Here is a 21699-nt window from a genome sequence, read left to right as displayed (position 1 = left end):
CACACCCCATTGCAGTCTAGTAACTGATCTTCACAATTACTTTTGTGTCCAGATAATGAAAAGGTTATAGTATTGTACTTAGCTTGTGTGTCTTGTGGATGAACACTTCATAGATATTTTGTTTATGTGCATGTCCAATTGGACTCTCTCTCAATGTTGTCTGTGTAAAGAAATGCATTTGTAAACCAAAATTGTACTTCATGTGTTATCCATACCAATAATCATCATTATTCCACAAATGTACTGATGAAATTAGTTTGCAAAGAGTTTTTAAAATTTATATATACATTATAACCTTTCTAAACCAAATGCTATCAGGAACAAACGTTTGGTCGGTTTATACAGGTGTCCGGTTTATAGAGGTAACTATTGCTAAGATTTTGAAATGCCAGTACCAAACAATAAGGCCGAAATAGAAAGTGATCCGGATTACACAGGGGCCGGTTTAGACAGGTTACACTGTATATAAATACAGTAAATAAAACAAAACGATCCAATAAAATGAAAAGATTTATTTGTTGTCATTGTGTACACACAAAGTATGTTATGTCAAAACAATCACAACATTATTTTTAAAACGAAACGCCCAGAACTATGCCAAGCGTGAAGCCTTAAAACCAGTGTATTGTCCAAATTGGTCCGGATACCTTTCTCGGATCTTCCAAACGGCACAACTTGGTATAACGCGGCGATCACCTGTTCCTAGGCGACCAAGCTGCCAAAAAATGTATTGTCTGTATGCAGCATGTCGATTTGCCTTGTTCCAGTCTTCCTCTTCTGGCAAGGCAAACGTATCCTGGCGGTATAATCTTGCTAGTGCCAAAACCGCTTCATCCAACACCAACACTTGAAAGTCCTGAGGAGAAAATGTAACTTGACCAGGCATACTGCATGTTAAGATTTATTTAGGTCATCAACTGATCAAAGAAGTCAAATTGCATTGAAAAAGGTAAAACGCAAACCAAACCAAAGGATTAATCTAATTATTGGAAAGAAGTATAAAGGGATGAATTTATATCACATAAAACTAGGTCTTACCGGCAGATTGGTTATGCAGTTTGCTGGATCCTTCCTGCAACACAAGCGTTCAGGCGCTGTTGGCATTTCCCGGCAGTTTCCAAAGGAGCACCAAGGAGGTGAATTTGCTCCGGGTGGTGGGTGATATCCTCCACTTCCAGCTGCTCCAGCATCTTCCACAAGATCAAAGACCATTGACGAGAAGCGTTCAACTACCCGCAAAAGTAGTGACATGGCATCTGCAGCCTCCATTTCATTAACTCTGTTCTATATATATATATAAAATCAAATGTATTATTAGCAAATTACTATTAAACTATGTCCAATAAATACAGTAATACCCATTGTACATCAGATACAGTATAGGTTGGTGTGACACGTGGTTATTTGCTACACTTATATAAACAATATACAACTACATATCAACTTTCCATGCTATGCCCCTATCCAGTGCAGAGAAAATGAGCATTTATTGAGTTTCCTGAATTTTTTTCTGCAAGTGCCAAATACAACAATAAAACATAGGTCAACTATAAACAATACATTAACTAGTCCTGTATCTCATCAAAAATGTCACATTTCATATTTCAGTAGTGCCCTGTCCCAATATCAAGCTTTCAGAAAATGAAGATATTGTAGAAAAATGAAAACTCGAGAAAAAAAGAATTACAGAAACAAAGCATACCAGATAACTTGACCTACATCTTTTCATACTACATATGTATACACATTTTAATTCCATACATTCTTCCAATGAAGACGCAATAAATGGCAAGTGTCAGCACTTGCCCAGGTTGCAACTTCATGTTAGGGGCATAAAACCTGCATTGCTGTTTATATATATTGTAATTGGTTTGAAAAAGGAATTGTACTCCTAATGTAAAATCCATACAAACCCTTAACGTCTGCCTCCTTTGTTGAAGGGCATCAACAGCACTGTCTGCTCGTGTCCCTCTAGTCCTTCCCCTTCCTCGCCCTCTGCCTCGAGGTCTACTTGCTGATGTCTCTTGACCTCTTCCCCGAGTCTCTCGGACTCCACATCCTCTGCTATGGCCACCTCTTCCTCTTCTCTTGCCACCTCTACCTCTTCCATAGGTTGGACTGTCCCTATCATGTTGACTTAAGGATGATGAATGTGATGATGCTGTTGATGTTGACTGAAATACAAAAACCATGTTAGTGAACATGACTGACAACTCAAAACCTACATCTGACATATAATTATTTTTTTTTAGTTCTGTCCTATGAAATAATACATCAATGATAAAAAATATTGGATTATCAATATTATAAGGCTAGAAATGGCAATTGCAAACAAAGACATACCCAGTGATTTTAGCAAATAATAATAATAATTTTGTGATAAAACGATTGAAATGGTCCTTACTGTACTGCTATGACAAAGCGGAAAATATATAATGATAGTTGTCAAAGAAACACGCTAGATCTATCAATTTTTGTGTAAAACTTAGAACGAGAATTGTCTTAATATTTTCAATTTGCGTGTTGCTTAGCTTTATGAGCAGAAACACGAGCTCTATAATCTGGTATTAAATCTATTTTTTTTTATCTTTCGTTTTCACGTCTTGTGTCGAAACAGGACTGATAAGACTATCTAACAATAATAAGTCCGAGATTTGATGTCGAATGAGTTCAAACGAAATACAGATTCTAAATACCTTTAATTGGTTCCTTTATTACATATACAAAGTTCCTAGTTCCTATAGCCATAGTCCATAATCACCCCAAACACAGTGTAGGGGTTCCATGTTGCACCTAGCTTGCGCCCCAACCTCATGGGTCACATAAGCCTTGCCAAATTTGCACGTCTGTTTCCTTTGGACTTTCACGTAAACATATCCTATGATGCATTTTTCCACGACGTACAAAGAATGAACTCTGAACCCTGACCTGACACTAGAGCGGACAGACAATATAAAACTAGCGTTTCACTACATTCCTCGCCTGATTGCTAAATCACTACTACATTTAAACCCTGTAAACATTCATATTATTTATAACCCGATGAAAATATGTAATATCACAACTTATCTGAATAACAATCAACTAAAGTCTCTAAGCAACAAAATTCACTTATCGCTGTCAATGTTCAACACAATAATTCACTCTGCCATCAATAATACTAACTGAGTAATAGGACGGATATACGAAACCGATCGTCCATTACGAATTGTCTTAACTCTGACTTTACGAACAAGACCTTCGTGACTAGGGAAAACACATTCAACAATTCCCATTGGCCAGTTATTACGATGAGAGTCATGATCCTTCAGCAAAACAATGTCACCTTGTTTCAAGTTTGAACGTTCGTGATTCCACTTTTGTCGCGTTTGTAGCGATTGTAGATAGTCTCTTCTCCACGCGTTCCAAAATTTCTGGGCCAATACCTGAACACATCGCCATTAGGATCGAAACATGTCTTTCACTGAGAAGTCTACCAAGGTTAGATCTACATTTGGAACGTCAGTCTTTTGTTTAATAAGTGTACTTGGCGACAATACCACTGGGTTTTCAGGGTCGTCAGATACGGGTACCAGTGGTCGCTGGTTCACTATAGCACACGCTTCGGCTAGAAAAGTCGTAAGCACTTCATGCGTGAGATGTAAAGTGTCAGTATTACGCAACATGCTGTCCAGAATCCTTCTAACGGTACCAATAAGCCGTTCCCAAGATCCGGCCATATGGGAGGCATATGGAGGATTAAAAGTCCATGTGATGCTTTCCTCTCAAAGAAAGTCTTTCACGGCTTTGTCCTCGACGTCAATAACATTCAAGTTAAGTTCCTTAACGGCTCCTACGAAGTTAGATCCTTTGTCCGACCTAATGTGCTTTACCGTCCTCTGAGCGCGATGAATCTCCGCAGTGCGTTAATGAAGGAAGATGTGCTCATCTCCTCTACGACCTCAATATGTATCCCTCTCGATACCATGCAACAGAATATTATAGCCCAACGTTTTGCGTTAGCTTGTCCTCCCCTAGTTTTTCTCGCGCGCACATTCCATGGCCCAAACGCATCCAATTCAATGTAAGTGAAAGGCGGACATAGTGTCAAACGAGCCTTCGGTAAAGTACACATTTTAGTTCCACAAAATTTCCTCGGAGTTTCCTGCACACGACCCAGTGATGTAAAATAGAGGAAATTAATCGCTTTCCTCCCACTAGCCAATAACCAGAAGAACGTATTTTACCCTCCGTAATATGTCGGCCTTGGTGTTCCGATTTCTCGTGATGTCTCACGATTAGAGTAGCCACGTGATGTTTTGCTGGGACAATGATCGGATCCTTTCCAGGTAAGTCAATGTCACTATTCTGAATCCTACCACCAATCCTCAGGAGCCCCTCGTCGACTAGAAACGGCGACAATTTCAACAAAGAATTGTTTCTGTTTAACGGCAGTCCTTTCTGTAAACAGTCGATTTCCATCGAATAAAACTCTTGTTGAACAACCTTCAGTATGAGGTTCTTTGAATCGTTAACAAAACGCAACACGTCTGGATTGTCTGTTCCGTTGTGATGACGATGCGCGACTTGTTTCAGTAAGGTTATTGCACTAACCAACCTAGTCCATGACGAAAATCTCGCGAAACGGTCAGAATCGAGAGCGACGTCCTTCCGAACGTGAGTTTTCATGACATTTGTTTCCTTGACGAACGTTATTTCACTGTCGTCGTTACCGATCAACGGAAATACTTGGTCTGTATACGAACTTTGCAAATCACTCATGATGTCAACGGGTCCGTTCAACCACACTGGCTTTCCAACGTCTTTCGCACGCATTGGCCTCGTCGCACTATCGGCAGGGTTACATTCACTAGACACGAAAACTCCACTGCTGTTTGGAAGATAACTTCAGAATCTTGTCAATCCGATTAGCAACATACACGAAGAAACGGCGCGTGTCGTTAAATATATACCCTAGTACTACCTGACTGTCGGTATAGTAGTAGGTGGCGTCAAACACAACATCGACGTGTTCGGATATGAATAGACCGAGTTCAGTAGCTAGAACAGCCGCGCACAGTTCTAGTCTTGGAATGGTATGTCCGTGGGAAGGCGCTACCTTCGATTTGCCAAGAACGTATCCAACAGAAGCATTTTCCTGTACGTCATAAATTTTCATGTATGCTACTGCACCTATAGCATCCTTTGCCGCGTCTGAGAATACGACGAATTGCCTTTTTCAATGACGAATTGGAGTAACATCTCGAAATTTCTAACTGTTCCAGATCTTTAAGCGAAGACCTCCATTTCTTCCAATCAGAGTTCAAGTCCGGAGGTAAAGGGTCATCCCAGTCGAGATCCTTTGACGATAACACATTTCGCATTAATAGTCTGCCTCCGAGAATAACTGGTGCCACAAAGCCGAGGGGGTCGAATACACTATGTATTGTAGAAAGTACGCCTCGTTTGGTGAACGGTTTCGCCTCATCAGAAACACTAAACGTGAACGTATCACAACCGACTTTCCAACGTAGTCCGAGACTCCTATGAACAATATCATCGAAGTCCATATCGCAAATTTCGCTGGTATACTCTATTGGAGACTGCCTTAAGACATCAACACTGTTCGAAGAGAACTTGTGCAAGTGAATGTTTCCGTTTTGCTGTAATCGAGCTTGAGTGTCTCTCAACAACTGCACTGCGTGACCTTCGTCAGATACAGAGGTCAATCCATCGTCAACGTAGAAGCTCTCTTTGACGAAACAACACACCTCGTCGCACGCGGAAGAATCGATATGATCTCAAGCAGATTTCCTTAATCCAAGTGTGGCGATACACAGAGAAGACGAGTTGCCAAACACATGCACGCACATACGAAATTCCCTTAGCGGTTGTGTGGGATCATTATCTTGAAACCATATGAAACGTAGAAAGTTTCTGTCACGCTTGTGTACATAGAAGTTGAAGAACATCTGTTCAACATCGGCCATAATCGCAATTCGTTCCTTCTTAAATTTCATTAACACACCAACCAAATTGTTTATGAGATCCGGACCTGTCATGAGAATGTCGTTATGCGAATGTCCATTAAACTTTGCAGCCGAATCGAACACGACTCGGATTTTGTTGGGTTTTTGGGAATGATAAACCCCGAATATCGGTAGATACCATGCTTCCTCGCCGTCTTGTAACTCGGGAGCTACCTCTGCATGCTCCTTGTCAAAAAATTTTTGCATAAACGCACAAAACTGTTCGCGCTTAGTAGGATTTTTCAGTAACGACTTCCGTAGATTTTCTGCGCGATGCCTTGCCTGATCCATATTGTTTGACAAAGTAGGTCGTTCTTTTTTAGCGGTAACGATGCACTCCAATTACCGTACTCGTCCTAAATAAACTCCTCTTCCATGACACGCATGAATTCCTTATCCTGTTGCGAGTAACCAGGAATATCATCGAATTTTGTTCTCTGAAATATGACCGTTCCAATTGGCAACTTATCATCGGATTTTTCAAACTGAGCCTTGAAGTAATTCGGACACGGATCCATGAGAGTAGGTCTGCCATCCGGTAAAACGACCGTTTTGCTCACAGTTATGACCGCAGGTTTGTGAACGAGACCTAGGCACGATTCACCTACAACTACCCAACCGAATTTTAATTTCTGTGCATATGGTTCACGTTCATGTCCAGTTCGCTGGTCCAACACATGATGCGCCGAAATGAGATCTCTGCCAACGAGTAGCAATATGGACGTATCGGTTTCATACTCTGGGATAAAATGAGCAATGTCCTGCATGTGACTATAGTGTCGTGCAACTTCCGGTGTAGGTATTTCCTGTTTCACATTCGGAATATGATTGCATTCTGTAATCAACGGTAATTTTAATGAGCATTCCTTGTCCAATGATTTCATTACGTATCCGCTGCCTTGCCTCCCGGTTACCTGAATTTCACCGGCACATGATGAAAGTACGTATCTGGTTTCCGTAGAATGATCTCCAAAATAATCGAAGAACTCACTTTTGGCCAATGTCCGATTGCTCTGCTCATCTGTAATGGCATAAGCACGCAAACCATTATTAGGTTGTCCGTCCTTGTAGATATTTACTAACACCGTTTTTGCACACGATTTCCCCACGAAGGGACCGGTTTCATCGCACAACTGGATACACTTGGAATTTATCTTACGATTGTCTCCCCTGATACTTGTCCTTTCCTCGCCGTGAGACTGACGGGGCTGATATTTGTCATCATGAAACATGGTGCAATGCGATGAACCTTAACACACAGCACAGATTACTTTTTCTATACAGTCCTTGGCCAAATGGTAGCAATCTGTTAACAAATGCTTCACTTCTCTCGCACTGTCATGAAGTGGGCACAAAAATGCTGTAGGCACATTATTGACTTCCGTTTTCTTTGAAAAGACGTATGCATTCCTACTTCCGGTTGACGCAGTACGACGTTGTTCTTTGCTGACGCTAGGTACCGCAGTACCATCGGTGTAATTGAAACTCGGGTTGTTCATTCGCGAGCTCACTTCCTGTATGAACCTCTCGAAAACACTGAATTTCGGATATGTAACATTGTGCTCGGTTTTATATCTGCACGCATAGTCAGTCCATTTGTTCTGTATGAACACGGGTAACTTGCAAACAATCGGGTTTATACCGCTGGACGAATCGTAGTACGCCATCATCGAGCTGAACGCTGCTTTCCTTTACTGCCTGAATTTCCGCCAATATGTTCGAAAGATCAAATAATTTCTGACCATCTCGGTTCGTTAATTTCTGGAATTTCTTTAGCCTTTCCCTCAAAGATAACTCAATATGCTCGGGCGCGCCGTACTTCTCACTGAGCCTAGTCCAGATTTTACACAAGGCTTGGGATGGTTCGTGTATGTTTGCAGCACGTAGACTTACAGCCTGTTTTCGAGATTCTAGCCCCAACCATTACGATAATAAGTCTAATTGTTCTTGAGGGCTTATATCAAGTTCCTTTACAGCATTTAGGAATGACATTTTCCAGACACGATACTCCTCGGGTTTATCAGTAAACTGAGTGAGTCTACCCATAAGCAAGTCATTCTTTAGCATAAATTTGGTCAAATCATTCAGTCCATTTACACACTGACCTGGGGTGAATTCTCGAGCCTCAACGTTTAACGGCACTTTATGTGAATAGGGTTCGGATGTTTCATAACCGGTGTTCAAATTTTCGGCTTGACTTTGCACAAATTCAACTGTCCTAGACTTCCTGTGTAACTCCTCATCATCCGACGGTGCTTGTGAACAATGTCTGATAGGGCTACCAGTGTCAATAACGTCATCCATAGCCTTAAGCTGGGCTGCTGCCTCGTCCAGTTCTCTTTGTGATTTTAACAGCTGAAGGGATTTTTGCAATTCGGCCTCTTTCTCAGCAAATTTTAGCCTCACTTTGGCCGCTTCCAATTTCGCTCGTTGTTTCATATATACTGAACTGACCCTGGAGATGTTAGTTATGCTAGAACGCACTGAGGTTTTACTTGTTTTCGACTTAATATCCGAAACGCCGTTTTTATGTTCACTTACACTATGCCGGGATTTTTACTCAACTACAAACCCCTGTGTATCGACCACACTGTCAGATACAGTTTGAACTGGGTTTATTCTGTCAATAAATGATTGAATTTGGTCCAAAACCGTGTCACAATGGGATTTTAATGTTTCCACAGCCGTCATATGAGATAATAATTCTTCCTGACCTTGTTCCGTTCTACTTTCTTCCAAATATTTACTGAATTTGGTTGAAACTTGTTCATAGGATTCATATGATTGGGTAATGTCTGATGCCAAGGATTTTAATTCATCCAAGTTCATATTTTCATACTCAATATCAGTTATAAGACAATCTAAATTTCTGTGTAAATTTGACAGTCTATGTTTATACTTGCCGACTGTGTCCTCAAATGCCTGGCGTGCCTTTTCCATCATTTTCATGGTTCTTTTTCCCGGGTTTTCAGCCATGAGTTTTTTACTGTGATGTCGAATGAGTCCAAACGAAATACAGATTCTTTAATTGGTTCCTTTATTACATATACAAAGTTCCTAGTTCCTATAGCCATAGTCCATAATCACCACAAACACAGTGTAGGGGTTCCATGTTGCACCTAGCTTGTATATAATATGAGCATATTCTGCATTTTTATTTATTTCTGTTATCAGTAAAACAATAATAAAGAGTAATGGATGGTCCTAGAGGTTATACAAGTCGTACACTTTAAAAGTAAACATACATTCTGACTCCACATGACAAATGTTTACATCTACCTCGGACTCCATTTTCAGCTGGTTAAAACGAGGTTACGGAAGGTCACGTGATGTACTCGGCTTTTCCCGATCAAAACATCGAATGGCGGCAGACACAACATCGAACGTTGCCTAGGATAGATTGAAGCTGGTGATCTTTGCCAGCTTTTCATTAAAAGTGCTATAATTTTGTAAATAGTCTAATTTCAACTGTTTACAACTCTTGCCCGAAATCAAATGCACAGAGAAAAAAAACCCAAATCTAACCATTTAGTCCCTTTAACATACCCGTAAGATTTTTAACGTTTGTCTTTTACCTTTTGGTTTGTTTAATGTTATTTCCTTTTGGATCGCTTTGTGTTTTACCGTTTTATGGCCCTAATTACCTTTTATGTGTTGACGGGCCGTTAAGAATGTAATAATGATATAATAATAATTTTAATAACACAATCTGAACCCATACAATGATTGCTTTTGACGGGAAATGTACTCAGGAACACAGGACAAATGTGATTGGTTCTTGGCGGTTGATTGTTGGACCATGATACAAGCCGGTTATTGAATGTCAATAGACTCGTGTATACTCGACTAGACGTCCAATCACTATAACTTGTCTGTGTCCTATCTTCTCAACCCATTAGATATCGTGACGAAACCAGCTGTATAATTGCATAATCTAGAACCGATATGAAATGCACTACCTTGACCGCAAACTCAAGGGTCAAATACATACGATTTTCCAGTAATTTCTTTAAAGTGTTTAAGACATCTCAATGAAAGTTGCTGTGCACCTTTATCATCAAAATACCGAAGTGCAGTGCTTTGTCATTAGATCATTTCGACCTTGACCTCAAGGTCAAAGGTAAAAAGAGCTTATTATTCCATAAGTTTTCTTTCAGAACTGTTAAATTTCTTAATTTTCATTCTTTCTCACCGGACCTACTACAAAGCAACAAATATAGAGAAGACACGTGCTTTTGTTCCTCAAAACAAAATTTTAGTTTGGCTTCCCTATACATGTACTCGCCTATGGTAAGTGTTGCTGAAACAGAAGACATGTGTCGTTTCAGGACACCTTATTTCATTATCCTTTTTATTTTATCTATTTATTTATTATATTTCTTTCCAAGAGATCGCACGTTTTCGAATCTGCATTTCTTTCGCTCCGTTGATAATGAGTTAAAATTATACGGTTGTTTAAGGGTACGTGTATGTGTGTATTATCTCCTTATATCTGTCTCTCATGCCCCCGTCACGTACATAAGTAATCCCGGCCGATGTATCGTCCTGTTACACCAAGTAAGGAGCTATAACCCTTCCATCGTAACTACCCTGAATTCCACGACACTTAGATCGTAAAGGCCTTCAAACAATATCTTACAAAGTAGGGTTGAAACGGACACGATAGAAATGGCTGGTCGTCTTGTCATTAAATTGTGTATCATATCTTATATACTGCATGGATCAGCAGTGTGTGCTAATGATGCCTCAAAACATTGGACTGAATTCGTGACCTCTTTAGACCAGAAAGTCACCAGGTTGGAGAACCTACTGATGGCAAAGGATGCTAGAATAAGCGAGCTTGAGGCAAGGCTTGACACGGAATTGGAGAAGAAAAACACGCAAATGTCACATATGAAACAATACATAGATGCTAGAATACGTGAACTTGAAAACAATCAGGGCACTGCAAATGAAAACTCAGAATGGTTACAGCAGCGAGAGGAAAAAGAAATAGGTGAACAAGGAAGAAACATTTTAAATGGCTATCTATCTGGTGTCGATGATACAGGAATAAAAACCAACGTAGATAATGGAAAGACACCAATTATCGGACTACAAGAAAATGGCAAACGAATAAACATAAAGGAAGGCGATACAACTGAAGAAGTCACTGGAACCAATTTCGGACATGATGAACAAAAAAAATGGTAGATCTCTCTGTTAAAAGTAGGAGACCCAGCGACCCTACTCTGAGGAGAAACAAACGTATGTAAACTCTTAATACCGAGTATAGCTGGAGTCCTTGTAATTATATTTCAAAAATGTTCTGTTCGTTAAGGGCAATCTTCGCTCAATGGCGTCTCTCCTTATTCAGACGGAGTATAAGACTTACCCGTGTCAGTGTGTATACCACTAATGGCCATGATATAAAATGTGAAGAATTGTGTTAAAGCTAAAACCCATTTTTCGCAAGCCGTTTCTTTTTTCTTTTTCTTTTCTTTTCTCTCTCTCACTTGCTGCTACTGATTTAGACATATAACCTATATTTCATTACAATGAGACAAAGTTCTGTACATAGTATAGAAATTATTTTTCACCTAGTCGTTACTGAGAATAGCGTTTTGTGGACAATAAGGACAATGTCATTTAAGGCAGCGTGCTATTATTTTGATATGTGTAATGGTGTTAAGTCAGATTTTAACGTCACTATTCCGTTATAGGTGATATTTTATTGGTATGTTGTATCTATGTGGTATGTATGTGGTATGTATGTGGTATGTATTTGGTATGTATGTGGTATGTATGTAGTATGTATGTGGTATGTATGTGGTATGTATTTGGTATGTATGTGGTATGTATGTAGTATGTATTTGGTATGTATGTGGTATCTATGTGGTATGTATGTGGTTTCTATGTGGTATGTATGTGGTATGTATGTGGTATCTATGTGGTATGTATGTGGTATGTATGTGGTATCTATGTGGTATGTATGTGGTATGTATGTGGTATCTATGTGGTATGTATGTGGTATCTATGTGGTATGTATGTGGTATGTATGTGGTATGTATGCGGTATCTATGTGGTATGTATGTGGTATCTATGTGGTATCTATGTGGTATGTATGTGGTATGTATGTGGTATGTATGTGGTATGTATGTGGTATATATGTGGTATGTATGTGGTATGTATTTGGTATCTATGTGGTGTCTATGTTGTATGTATGTGGTATGTATGTGGTATCTTTGTGGTATGTATGTGGTATGTATTTGGTATCTATGTGGTGTCTATGTTGTATGTATGTGGTATGTATGTGGTATCTTTGTGGTATGTATGTGGTATGTATGTGGTATATATGTGGTATCTATGTGGTATGTATGTGGTATCTATGTGGTATCTATGTGGTATGTATGTGGTATATATGTGGTATCTATGTGGTATATATGCTGTATAGAACACCTAACAGATGTAAACACTAAACGTAGATTGTAGTTGATTCTCTCTTAGCCAATAAGTTTTCGTTGTTCAGGCGTTGCCCCGTCAGAAGTTGTTGCTTTCCACACAAAAATGTCGGCTTCCAAGACCCTGTCTTCAGGAGAGATAATTGTATATGACGAAGAAACACTTGACCAAGGAAATGGCTACAATCCACGTGAAGGAATCTACACGGTACCGGTATCCGGGACATATGTTATTACATGGAAACTTTTGTCTAGAATCCATACTGTTATCGTAACGTCTCTTGTAGTAAATGGTGAAGTAATGGGAAGTTCTGATACCGACTCCGAGGACATCACCGACATACATCAGTCTACTGCGATTGTTGTACTTCCATTGGTCGAGGGAGATCACGTGCTCATAAGAGTAAGTGGGATGTATCATGGAGGCGTGGTCAGTGATAGTCAACACGGAAAAGCTACGTTTTCAGGTTGGAAAATTTGATGGTTTTATCAACAGACAAAAGTGAATTGTAGGTTGTTACAGATTCTATTATGACATCTTGCCTTTTGTAAATGAAATTGAATAAATCAGCAATTTCCCGTCACATCTTGAAGGCGATTCTTAGCAGACCGGGAAACGAGGAAAATGTTTCTTATTTGCTATCATTTCAAAACGATACCGTCCTGGTATCAAACAAACGTAGAACTCTGTATTACCACATGGATTTCCTCAAGCTTTGGTACGGTAATGAGAAAGACCGCACAGTCTGGATCAAACAAACAATGGAGTTGGTATTGACTTTATCTGAAGAATGTATAACAATAACAGGCTCGTAATTATAAACATTAACAATAATTTATTGTAGTTATAACAGTGTCATTTAAAATAGCAATCATCTGTAATACCTGCCCGACCACGTTGGGTTAACCAGAATACTACTGTATCCTAACAGCAAGCCCCTTCGCGCGCTTACATTCAGGCTAACAAGAGTGATTAATACAATTTGGAATAACTTGTTTGTTGAGGGGCGATTACAGCTTGACTCGCAATTATTGTAAATAAATAAAGTTCATATTACCTCATTGTGTTAACTCGATTGACTTTTCATTTTTGCGTTTAACGTTTGTATCTTTTGATAGTTTAATTGCCAATTATTATTCAATGCACATTCCATGTGTGATAGGACACAAGCTTGTTCGGTATCACACATCACATTGTCAGACCAATGTCGTAGTTGGGCTTCCCTGCTGCATTGCTTTGTAGGAAAATTAAATGTGTAGTGGTGTCGAACATGGTTTCCTTGACAGCGGGTAGTGTTTTCATCACTTCTACCCATGCTGTAAGTTTGGGGAATTTTTCAGCAGGGAAAGGGTTCACCTCGGACATCATTGCTACCATGACGGCCATTCGTTCGAACCACGGCCACACAAAGAAGTCCAACATCGACGGCTTGTCGCCTGAAAACCAGAACAAAGGTTGTCTTTAAATGTAATAAAAATGACTTATAAATGATAACGATTACATTCAAGATGAATAAACTTTCTAGCAGCAATACGTTTGAATATTATGATATGTCGATATATTGAAATAAAGTTCTGACAAAAGGGGAAGGGAAAAAACTTACCTCCAAAATAGGTACCCCTTTCTGCGATGGCTTTTTCAAACGGTAACATATTTTTCCACATACTCTCCAAAGCTTCGGGGTCTTTGCCTTTGCTCCTAAACGTCCCGTAGTAGTGTGTCACCAGCTGGTGTATAATGTTATATCGTTGTTATAGCAGAGCATCATTGATATGATATACAACACAAACACATGTACAGTTATTGATCATCGCTCTAAAATAGACACCATTTAATAATGTAAAGGTATCATGGGCACCATTTCATTGCAAAACCATCCAATCAGGAAAACAAGGCCAGTTCAAAATAATGATAAAATGTCATTTAAATCAATTACTTATAGTTATGGAACTTGAGAAAAAAAATTGTCACGAAAATGCTATTGATCCTACAGTTTAAATCAATTACTACCATATACATGTTACAACTTACCATATACTCAATATATAACGGCTGGGGAAGTGTAAAATATCAACTCCACCAGAAAATCAAACCCTTGTTTATATGACGGTAATCAGTTTACAATTTAATGAGAATGGAGTAGAGAGAGTGACCATGTAAGGACATGTATATGTGTACAGATGGACATTTTGTTATTTTATGCATCGTAAGCAAAGAGTGACTTAACTGACCAAAATGTAGATCAATACTGAAAAGATAACTTATTATTGATTACCTGTTTCATGGCTGATTTATTGTTGATTTTGATCAAATTTATCATGATGTGAGGTTAATGCATGTAACATAACGACAGGTTGATATTTTCCTATTAATTACACTTGAATTTCCACCATACAATATGGAACGAGAATGACAGTAGTAAAATACGTTATATTACCGTGTTGATCATTGTTTAAGAACGTAACCATTTTTACTCACATATTCCTATATGATACATATAAACGTGATTAAAAGTGATAACAAACTTTTTTTTATATCTTTCAATATGTTGCGATGGGTTGGCAAATCCTGTGTTAAACGTGATGAAAACATTTGACTTCAAACTTCAATTATCCGTTTATAATGAATAACATACAAAAATTTGACCCGACAATAACACTTGCTAGTGAAATAAACAAATACCTGCAATTCATTTCTCTGTTTAATAGACGAACAAAAGGCAGTGTCTATTGAAAGTAATGCCTATTACTGTAGATCATACAGCTGTTTTGTCCATCTAGGACTCGTCAGTGATTCTAGATCATACAGCTGTTTCGTCCTCCTTCTAGGACTCGCAAGTGATGCTAGATCATACAGCTGTTTCGTCCTCCTTCAAGGACTCATCAGTAATGCTAGATCATACAGCTGTTTCGTCCTCCTTCTAGGACTCGTCAGTGATGCTAGATCATACAGCTGTTTCGTCCTTCTTGGACTCGTCAGTGATTCTAGATCATACAGTTGTTTCGTCCTTCTAGGACTCGTCAGTGATGCTACATCATACAGCTGTTTCGTCCTCCTTCTAGAACTCGTCAGTGATGCTAGATCATACAGCTGTTTCGTCCTTCTTGGACTCGTCAGTGATTCTAGATCATACAGTTGTTTCGTCCTTCTAGGACTCGTCAGTGATGCTACATCATACAGCTGTTTCGTCCTCCTTCTAGGACTCGTCAGTGATTCTAGATCATACAACTGTTCCGTCCTTCTAGGACTCGTAAGTGATGCTACATCATACAGCTGTTTCGTCCTTCTAGGACTCGTCAGTGATGCTAAGTAACTTCTATATTTCGTATTACGGTACAGTGAATAATGCCTTTTATAACATAATTCATTGTAAGTCATAAATTAAGATAATATCGCGCAGAGTATTTTAATGCAGACATAGTAGACGAGATATTCAGCAGAGCATCGTACCGATTTACTTGACATACATCAAAATTACCTTGCTGAACATTTCCATGAGGATCCTGTCTCGAGCTTTGCTGTAGGGGTCAGACGGGGTCAGTTTGTTTTCTGGGTAAACATCGTCAAGGTAATCACACGTGACAGCAGATTCGTATATAATTTTATCGTCCTGCTCCAGAACGGGTACCAATCCTAGCGGATTTCTCTCAAGGAACCATTCAGGTTTCTCCTTCAGGTCAACGTTTACCGTTTCAAATCTAGAAGCAACCAACAAACAATTTTTGTACATAAAGATAATGGATGAAGCAATACAACATTAATTTGATGCTGAACATGGACCTACCAAAATGTCATGTTTTCTGTCCGATATATTTATTTTTACTTATTCAACGGGCTTGACAACAACAGTCAGGACGGTGACAACAACAACAACAACGACGACGACGACGACAACAACAACAACGACGACGACAACAACGACGACGACGACAACAACGACGACAACAACGACGACAACAACAACGACGACGACAACTACAACAACAACAACAACTACTACTACTACGACAGCAGCAGCAGCAACAAAAACAACAACGACAAGAGAACAGGTAGACATAAATGAATATTGATGTAGTTGACTTATAAATTTGAGGAAAGGTTTTATAACAGATATGTTACTTACTCAATGTTTTTGTGTGCCAGTACAAGTCTTGTTCGTTGAGCAAAAGGACAGAATCTCATGCTGTATAGCCGTAGTTTTCCGGGCGTCAAAGCCGGCATCTCGGTACCTATACAAACAGAATGGGATTTATTGACATAAAAACGCTGTCACATTACCTTCTGTTAGTTTTAACTATATACCTGACAAACATTTGCGCCCACGATATTATAACGAATGGCAGGACTAAATTAACAACACAGTAATGCCTTTTGTCCTTCATTTCCGAAGGCACCCTCAAACATCGAAACCAAGCCTGTCTATTAAATATGACTATCCTAAAAATAAGTCTGTAAGTTTTTTTCTATAAAAGCATGCTTTATCAAAGGAAAAACTACGTCTTAAAATTTAGTTGTAGGGTATTCTTCTGTTCCATATATATTCTTAAATCAACTGTATATTTCATGATTTACTAGAAAAATCAGAACTGAAAACTTTACGTTTGTAATGGAACAAAACGGAAGAATATTTAACTGATATCCATTAAATCATTTGAATTTTATATTTCTAAGTCAAAATAATAATTTAAAAAAAAAACAAAGTTAAAAAACAGTGGGAACCGACAACGTAATGATAAAAGTTGTACAATGATGAATCTACGCCGAAATGTCGAACCCAGTGCAATGTTTAGGTTTAACTATATGCAGTTTACAAAATATAGATGTACACCATTAAATTTGACGTTCGTGCGTTTTTTCATCTAAACAGGATGATCGTCCCATTTCAATTCACTGAGATATTTCACACTTCAGTTTATATGATAAAGATATCGGATATCCAACACCACTATTGTGAAAGTAGACCGTTCTGGTATCTTTACTTTGCAAATTATAATAGAAACTACATGTAAGTTGCGTAAACATAATAATAGAAGTGTGAGTTTTGAGTATTGACATATCCGGGACTGTATTACAGGGACCTGGGGATTAGTGACAATATATGTGGACATTGACATATCCGGGACTGTATTACAGGGACCTGGAGATTAGTGACAATATATGTGGACATTGACATATCCGGGGTTGTATTACAGGGACCTGGGATTAGTGACAGTATATGTGGACATTGACATATCCGGGGTTGTATTACAGGGACCTGGGGATTAGTGACAGTATATGTGGACATTGACATATCCGGGGTTGTATTACAGGGACCTGGGGATTAGTGACAGTATATGTGGACATTGACATATCCGGGGTTGTATTACAGGGACCTGGGATTAGTGACAGTATATGTGGACATTGACATATCCGGGGTTGTATTACAGGGACCTGGGATTAGTGACAGTATATGTGGACATTGACATATCCGGGGTGGTATTACAGGGACCTGGGGATTAGTGACAATATATGTGGACATTGACATATCCGGGGTTGTATTACAGGGACCTGGGGTTTGTGACAGTATATGTGGACATTGACATATCCGGGGTTGTATTACAGGGACCTGGGGATTAGTGACAGTATATGTGGACATTGACATATCCGGGGTTGTATTACAGGGACCTGGGATTAGTGACAGTATATGTGGACATTGACATATCCGGGGTTGTATTACAGGGACCTGGGATTAGTGACAGTATATGTGGACATTGACATATCCGGGGTTGTATTACAGGGACCTGGGATTAGTGACAGTATATGTGGACATTGACATATCCGGGGTTGTATTACAGGGACCTGGGATTAGTGACAGTATATTGAGCTACCCTGGTTTGTATCACAGGGGCCAGGGAATTAGTTATAATCTAGGTGAATATTGAGCTACCCTGGTTTGTATCACAGGGGCCTGGGAATCAGTTATAATCTAGGTGAATATTTAGCTACCCTGGGTTGTTTCACAGGGGCCTGGGAATCAGTTATAATCTAGGTGAATATTTAGCTACCCTGTTTTGTATCACATGGGCCTGGGGATTAGTTTTAATCTGAGTGAATGTTGAGCTACCCTGGTTTGTACAACAGGGGCCAGGGAACTAGTTATATTCTAGGTGAATATTTAGCTACCCTGGTTTGTTTCAAAGGGGCCTGGGAATCAGTTATAATCTAGATGAATATTTAGCTACCCTGTTTTGTATCACATGGGCCTGGGGATTAGTTTTAATCTGAGTGAATGTTGAGCTACCCTGGTTTGTACAACAGGGGCCAGGGAACTAGTTATATTCTAGGTGAATATTTAGCTACCCTGGTTTGTTTCACAGGGGCCTGGAAATCAGTTATAATCTAGGTGAATATTTAGCTACCCTGTTTTGTATCACAGGGGCCTGGGGATTAGTTTTAATCTGAGTGAATGTTGAGCTACCCTGTTTTATATCACAGGGGCCTGGGGATTAGTTTTAATCTGAGTGAATGTTGAGCTACCCTGGTTTGTACAACAGGGGCCAGGGAACTAGTTATATTCTAGGTGAATATTTAGCTACCCTGGTTTGTTTCACAGGGGCCTGGGAATCAGTTATAATCTAGGTGAATATTTAGCTACCCTGTTTTGTATCACAGGGGCCTGGGGATTAGTTTTAATCTGAGTGAATGTTGAGCTACCCTGTTTTATATCACAGGGGCCTGGGGATTAGTTTTAATCTGAGTGAATGTTGAGCTACCCTGGTTTGTACAACAGGGGCCTGGGGATTAGTTATATTCTAGGTGAATATTTAGCTACCCTGGTTTGTTTCACAGGGGCCTGGGAATCAGTTATAATCTGAGTGAATGTTGAACTATCCTGGTCTGAATAGAAGTGTATTACGTTTTCGACAATAATGCTGTTACCAGACAGTGGGGAAAATCTTTATTTCGGAATCTGTACATTGATTAGTTTTTTACCCAGTGACTGCGTTATGTAGGGCATGGTTCACGTAATGATAGCTATGAGCCAAGTAAACAAAAACACTGAGTATGTACAATAGCTGTGGTGTGTTTAAATCGACAGCTGATAAAGCTACAAATCCGGTATAAACTTGCTTGTACATCTACTAACAGTAATGTTTTGTATATATATATATTAAAATAGCATCATATCAACTATCATTCAAACACATATACATATTGAAATTTGTTATGAAATGCTGTTTCGAGATTTAAGAAAATGTAATTGAAATAAAAACCTGTAAATTTTTATCAGTTTAAAGTGGTCTGTAAGAGTTACCTTTAGCGTAGGATTTCAGAGTCGACATGGTGGTGATATATTGATGATCAGACAGAGGGAGCGCTCACAATTCTGCTTCTGTAACGTTTCGCCTGCACTCGTAACACAAAGCAACCCCGACTCACTTCGCTGTGTGATTATATACTACCTGTAAACAGTGCACGCATACATTACATATGTGTATCACATACAGGGGTTATTTAATAGGACGTTCACAATAATGGTTCGTCAGCTGTGACGTTTATGTATGTAGTAATTGTACCGGTTCTTTACTGCATGCTGTTACAAAATGCAGTTTTCAGAAAGAGTGAATTTATATCAGTTTTACTTCCTATGTTCTTTGCGACAATTTGTTTCATAAGCTCATTGTTTAAAGATAATGACATTTCAACTGAAGTACAAACATACACCCTCTACCCCACTATCTCATACATACACATACTTGAAAACAAAAACTGGAATCTCTTATCCAGCCATCCCAATTTGTGAACCTGGGCTCGACTTACAAGTGTAAATACCTGTCAGTCAGACATTGTACAAAAGTCACAAGTGAATAACATATTTCAATGATATTTTAGAATTGAATACAGCAGTGCAAAAAGTGTTCATATCGGCCATAAGCAATTTCAACGCTTCCAGTCGGGTGTTTTTGTTTGTTTGGTGACGTGTACTCACACTTTGCATGTGAAAAATTGCAACATGAACTATTGTCAATTTTGTTTTTTATCTTAAGTTTATCAAAATACACGTTTGAATGAGTTGTTTGTAAAAGAATATCAGATATGAAGGGCCCGTGTATATCTTAGATCCTCTGGTTTCTGTGGTTTAGGCCCTTTGGTGTCAGTGTGTTAGGTCGTCTGGTTTCAGTGTCTTAGGTCGTCTGGTATCAGTATCTTCGGTCCTCTGGTTTCAGTATCTTAGGTCCCCTGGTTTCAGTATCTTAGGTCCTCTGGTTTCAGTGTCTTAGGTCCTCTGGTTTCACTGTCTAAGGTCCTTCGGTTTCAGTGTCTTTGGTCCTCTGGTTTCAGTATCTTAGGTCCTCTGGTTTCAGTATCTTAGGTCCTCTGGTTTCAGTATCGTAGGTCCTCTGGTTTCAGTATCTTAGGTCATCTGGTTTCAGTGTCTTACGTCCGCTGGTTTCAGTGTCTTAGGTCCTCTGGTTTCAGTTTCTTAGGTCCTCTGGTTTCAGTATCTTAGGTCCTCTGGTTTCAGTATCTTAGGTCATCTGGTTTCAGTGTCTTACGTCCGCTGGTTTCAGTTTCTTAGGTCCTCTGGTGTCAGTATCGTAGATCCTCTGGTTTCAGTATCGTAGGTCCTCTGGTTTCAGTATCTTAGGTCATCTGGTTTCAGTGTCTTAGGTCCTCTGGTTTCAGTTTCTTAGGTCCTCTGGTTTCAGTATCTTAGGTCCTCTGGTTTCAGTGTCTTAGGTCCTCTGGTTTCAGTATCTTAGGTCCTCTGGTTTCAGTATCTTAGGTCCTCTGGTTTCAGTATCTTACGCCCTATGGTTTCATTGTCTTAGGTCCTTTGGTTTCAGTGTCTTAGGTCCTCTGGTTTCTGTGTCCTCTGGTTTCAGTATCTTAGTTCTTCTGGTTTCATTGTCTTAGCTCCTCTGGTTTCAGTGTCTTACGCCCTATGGTTTCATTGTCTTAGGTCCTCTGGTGTCAGTATCTTCGGTCCTCTGGTTTCAGTATCTTAGTTCTTCTGGTTTCAGTATCTTAGGTCCTCTGGTTTCAGTGTCTTATCTTAGGTCATCTGGTTTCATTGTCTTAGGTCCTCTAGTTTCAGTGTCTTAGGTCCTCTGGTTTCAGTATCTTAGGTCCTCTGGTTTCAGTATCTTAGGTTCATCTGGTTTCAGTATCTTAGGTCCTCTGGTTTCAGTGTCTTAGGTCCTCTGGTGTCAGTATCTGGTTTTTGGTTTCAGTATCTTAGGTCCTCTGGTTTCAGTGTCTTAGCTCC

At 39.4% G+C, this 21699-nt stretch overlaps 3 protein-coding genes across 3 annotated transcripts; 1 reads left to right on the top strand and 2 right to left on the bottom strand.

The window, feature by feature from the left end:
• Window positions 1-592: 592 nt before the first annotated feature.
• Window positions 593-3719, bottom strand: LOC132547309 (uncharacterized). Its single transcript, XM_060211077.1, has 4 exons — window positions 3540-3719; window positions 1914-2174; window positions 1039-1284; window positions 593-856 (listed from the first exon to the last, which is right to left on the bottom strand). The coding sequence occupies exons 1-4, from the start codon at window positions 3717-3719 to the stop codon at window positions 593-595; spliced, it is 951 nt and encodes a 316-aa protein (XP_060067060.1).
• Window positions 3720-10676: 6957 nt separating this feature from the next.
• Window positions 10677-12929, top strand: LOC132547308 (uncharacterized). The gene is made up of 2 exons (XM_060211076.1): window positions 10677-11004; window positions 12517-12929. Exons 1-2 carry the CDS (start codon window positions 10677-10679, stop codon window positions 12927-12929), a joined length of 741 nt encoding a protein of 246 aa, XP_060067059.1.
• A 349-nt stretch (window positions 12930-13278) lies between these two features.
• Window positions 13279-19831, bottom strand: LOC132547329 (glutathione S-transferase omega-1-like). The gene is made up of 5 exons (XM_060211096.1): window positions 19744-19831; window positions 16573-16678; window positions 15928-16147; window positions 14053-14176; window positions 13279-13885 (listed from the first exon to the last, which is right to left on the bottom strand). Exons 1-5 carry the CDS (start codon window positions 19769-19771, stop codon window positions 13638-13640), a joined length of 726 nt encoding a protein of 241 aa, XP_060067079.1. The 5' UTR covers window positions 19772-19831; the 3' UTR covers window positions 13279-13637.
• Window positions 19832-21699: the final 1868 nt, after the last annotated feature.

Source organism: Ylistrum balloti, unplaced genomic scaffold, assembly GCF_031769215.1.
Source record: "Ylistrum balloti isolate Yb309-2 unplaced genomic scaffold, AGI_CSIRO_Ybal_v1 Utg369946, whole genome shotgun sequence".
Lineage (NCBI taxonomy): Eukaryota > Metazoa > Mollusca > Bivalvia > Pectinida > Pectinidae > Ylistrum > Ylistrum balloti.
The sequence above is the reverse complement of the archived record's forward strand: the minus strand, read 5'-3'. Positions and strand labels throughout refer to the sequence as shown.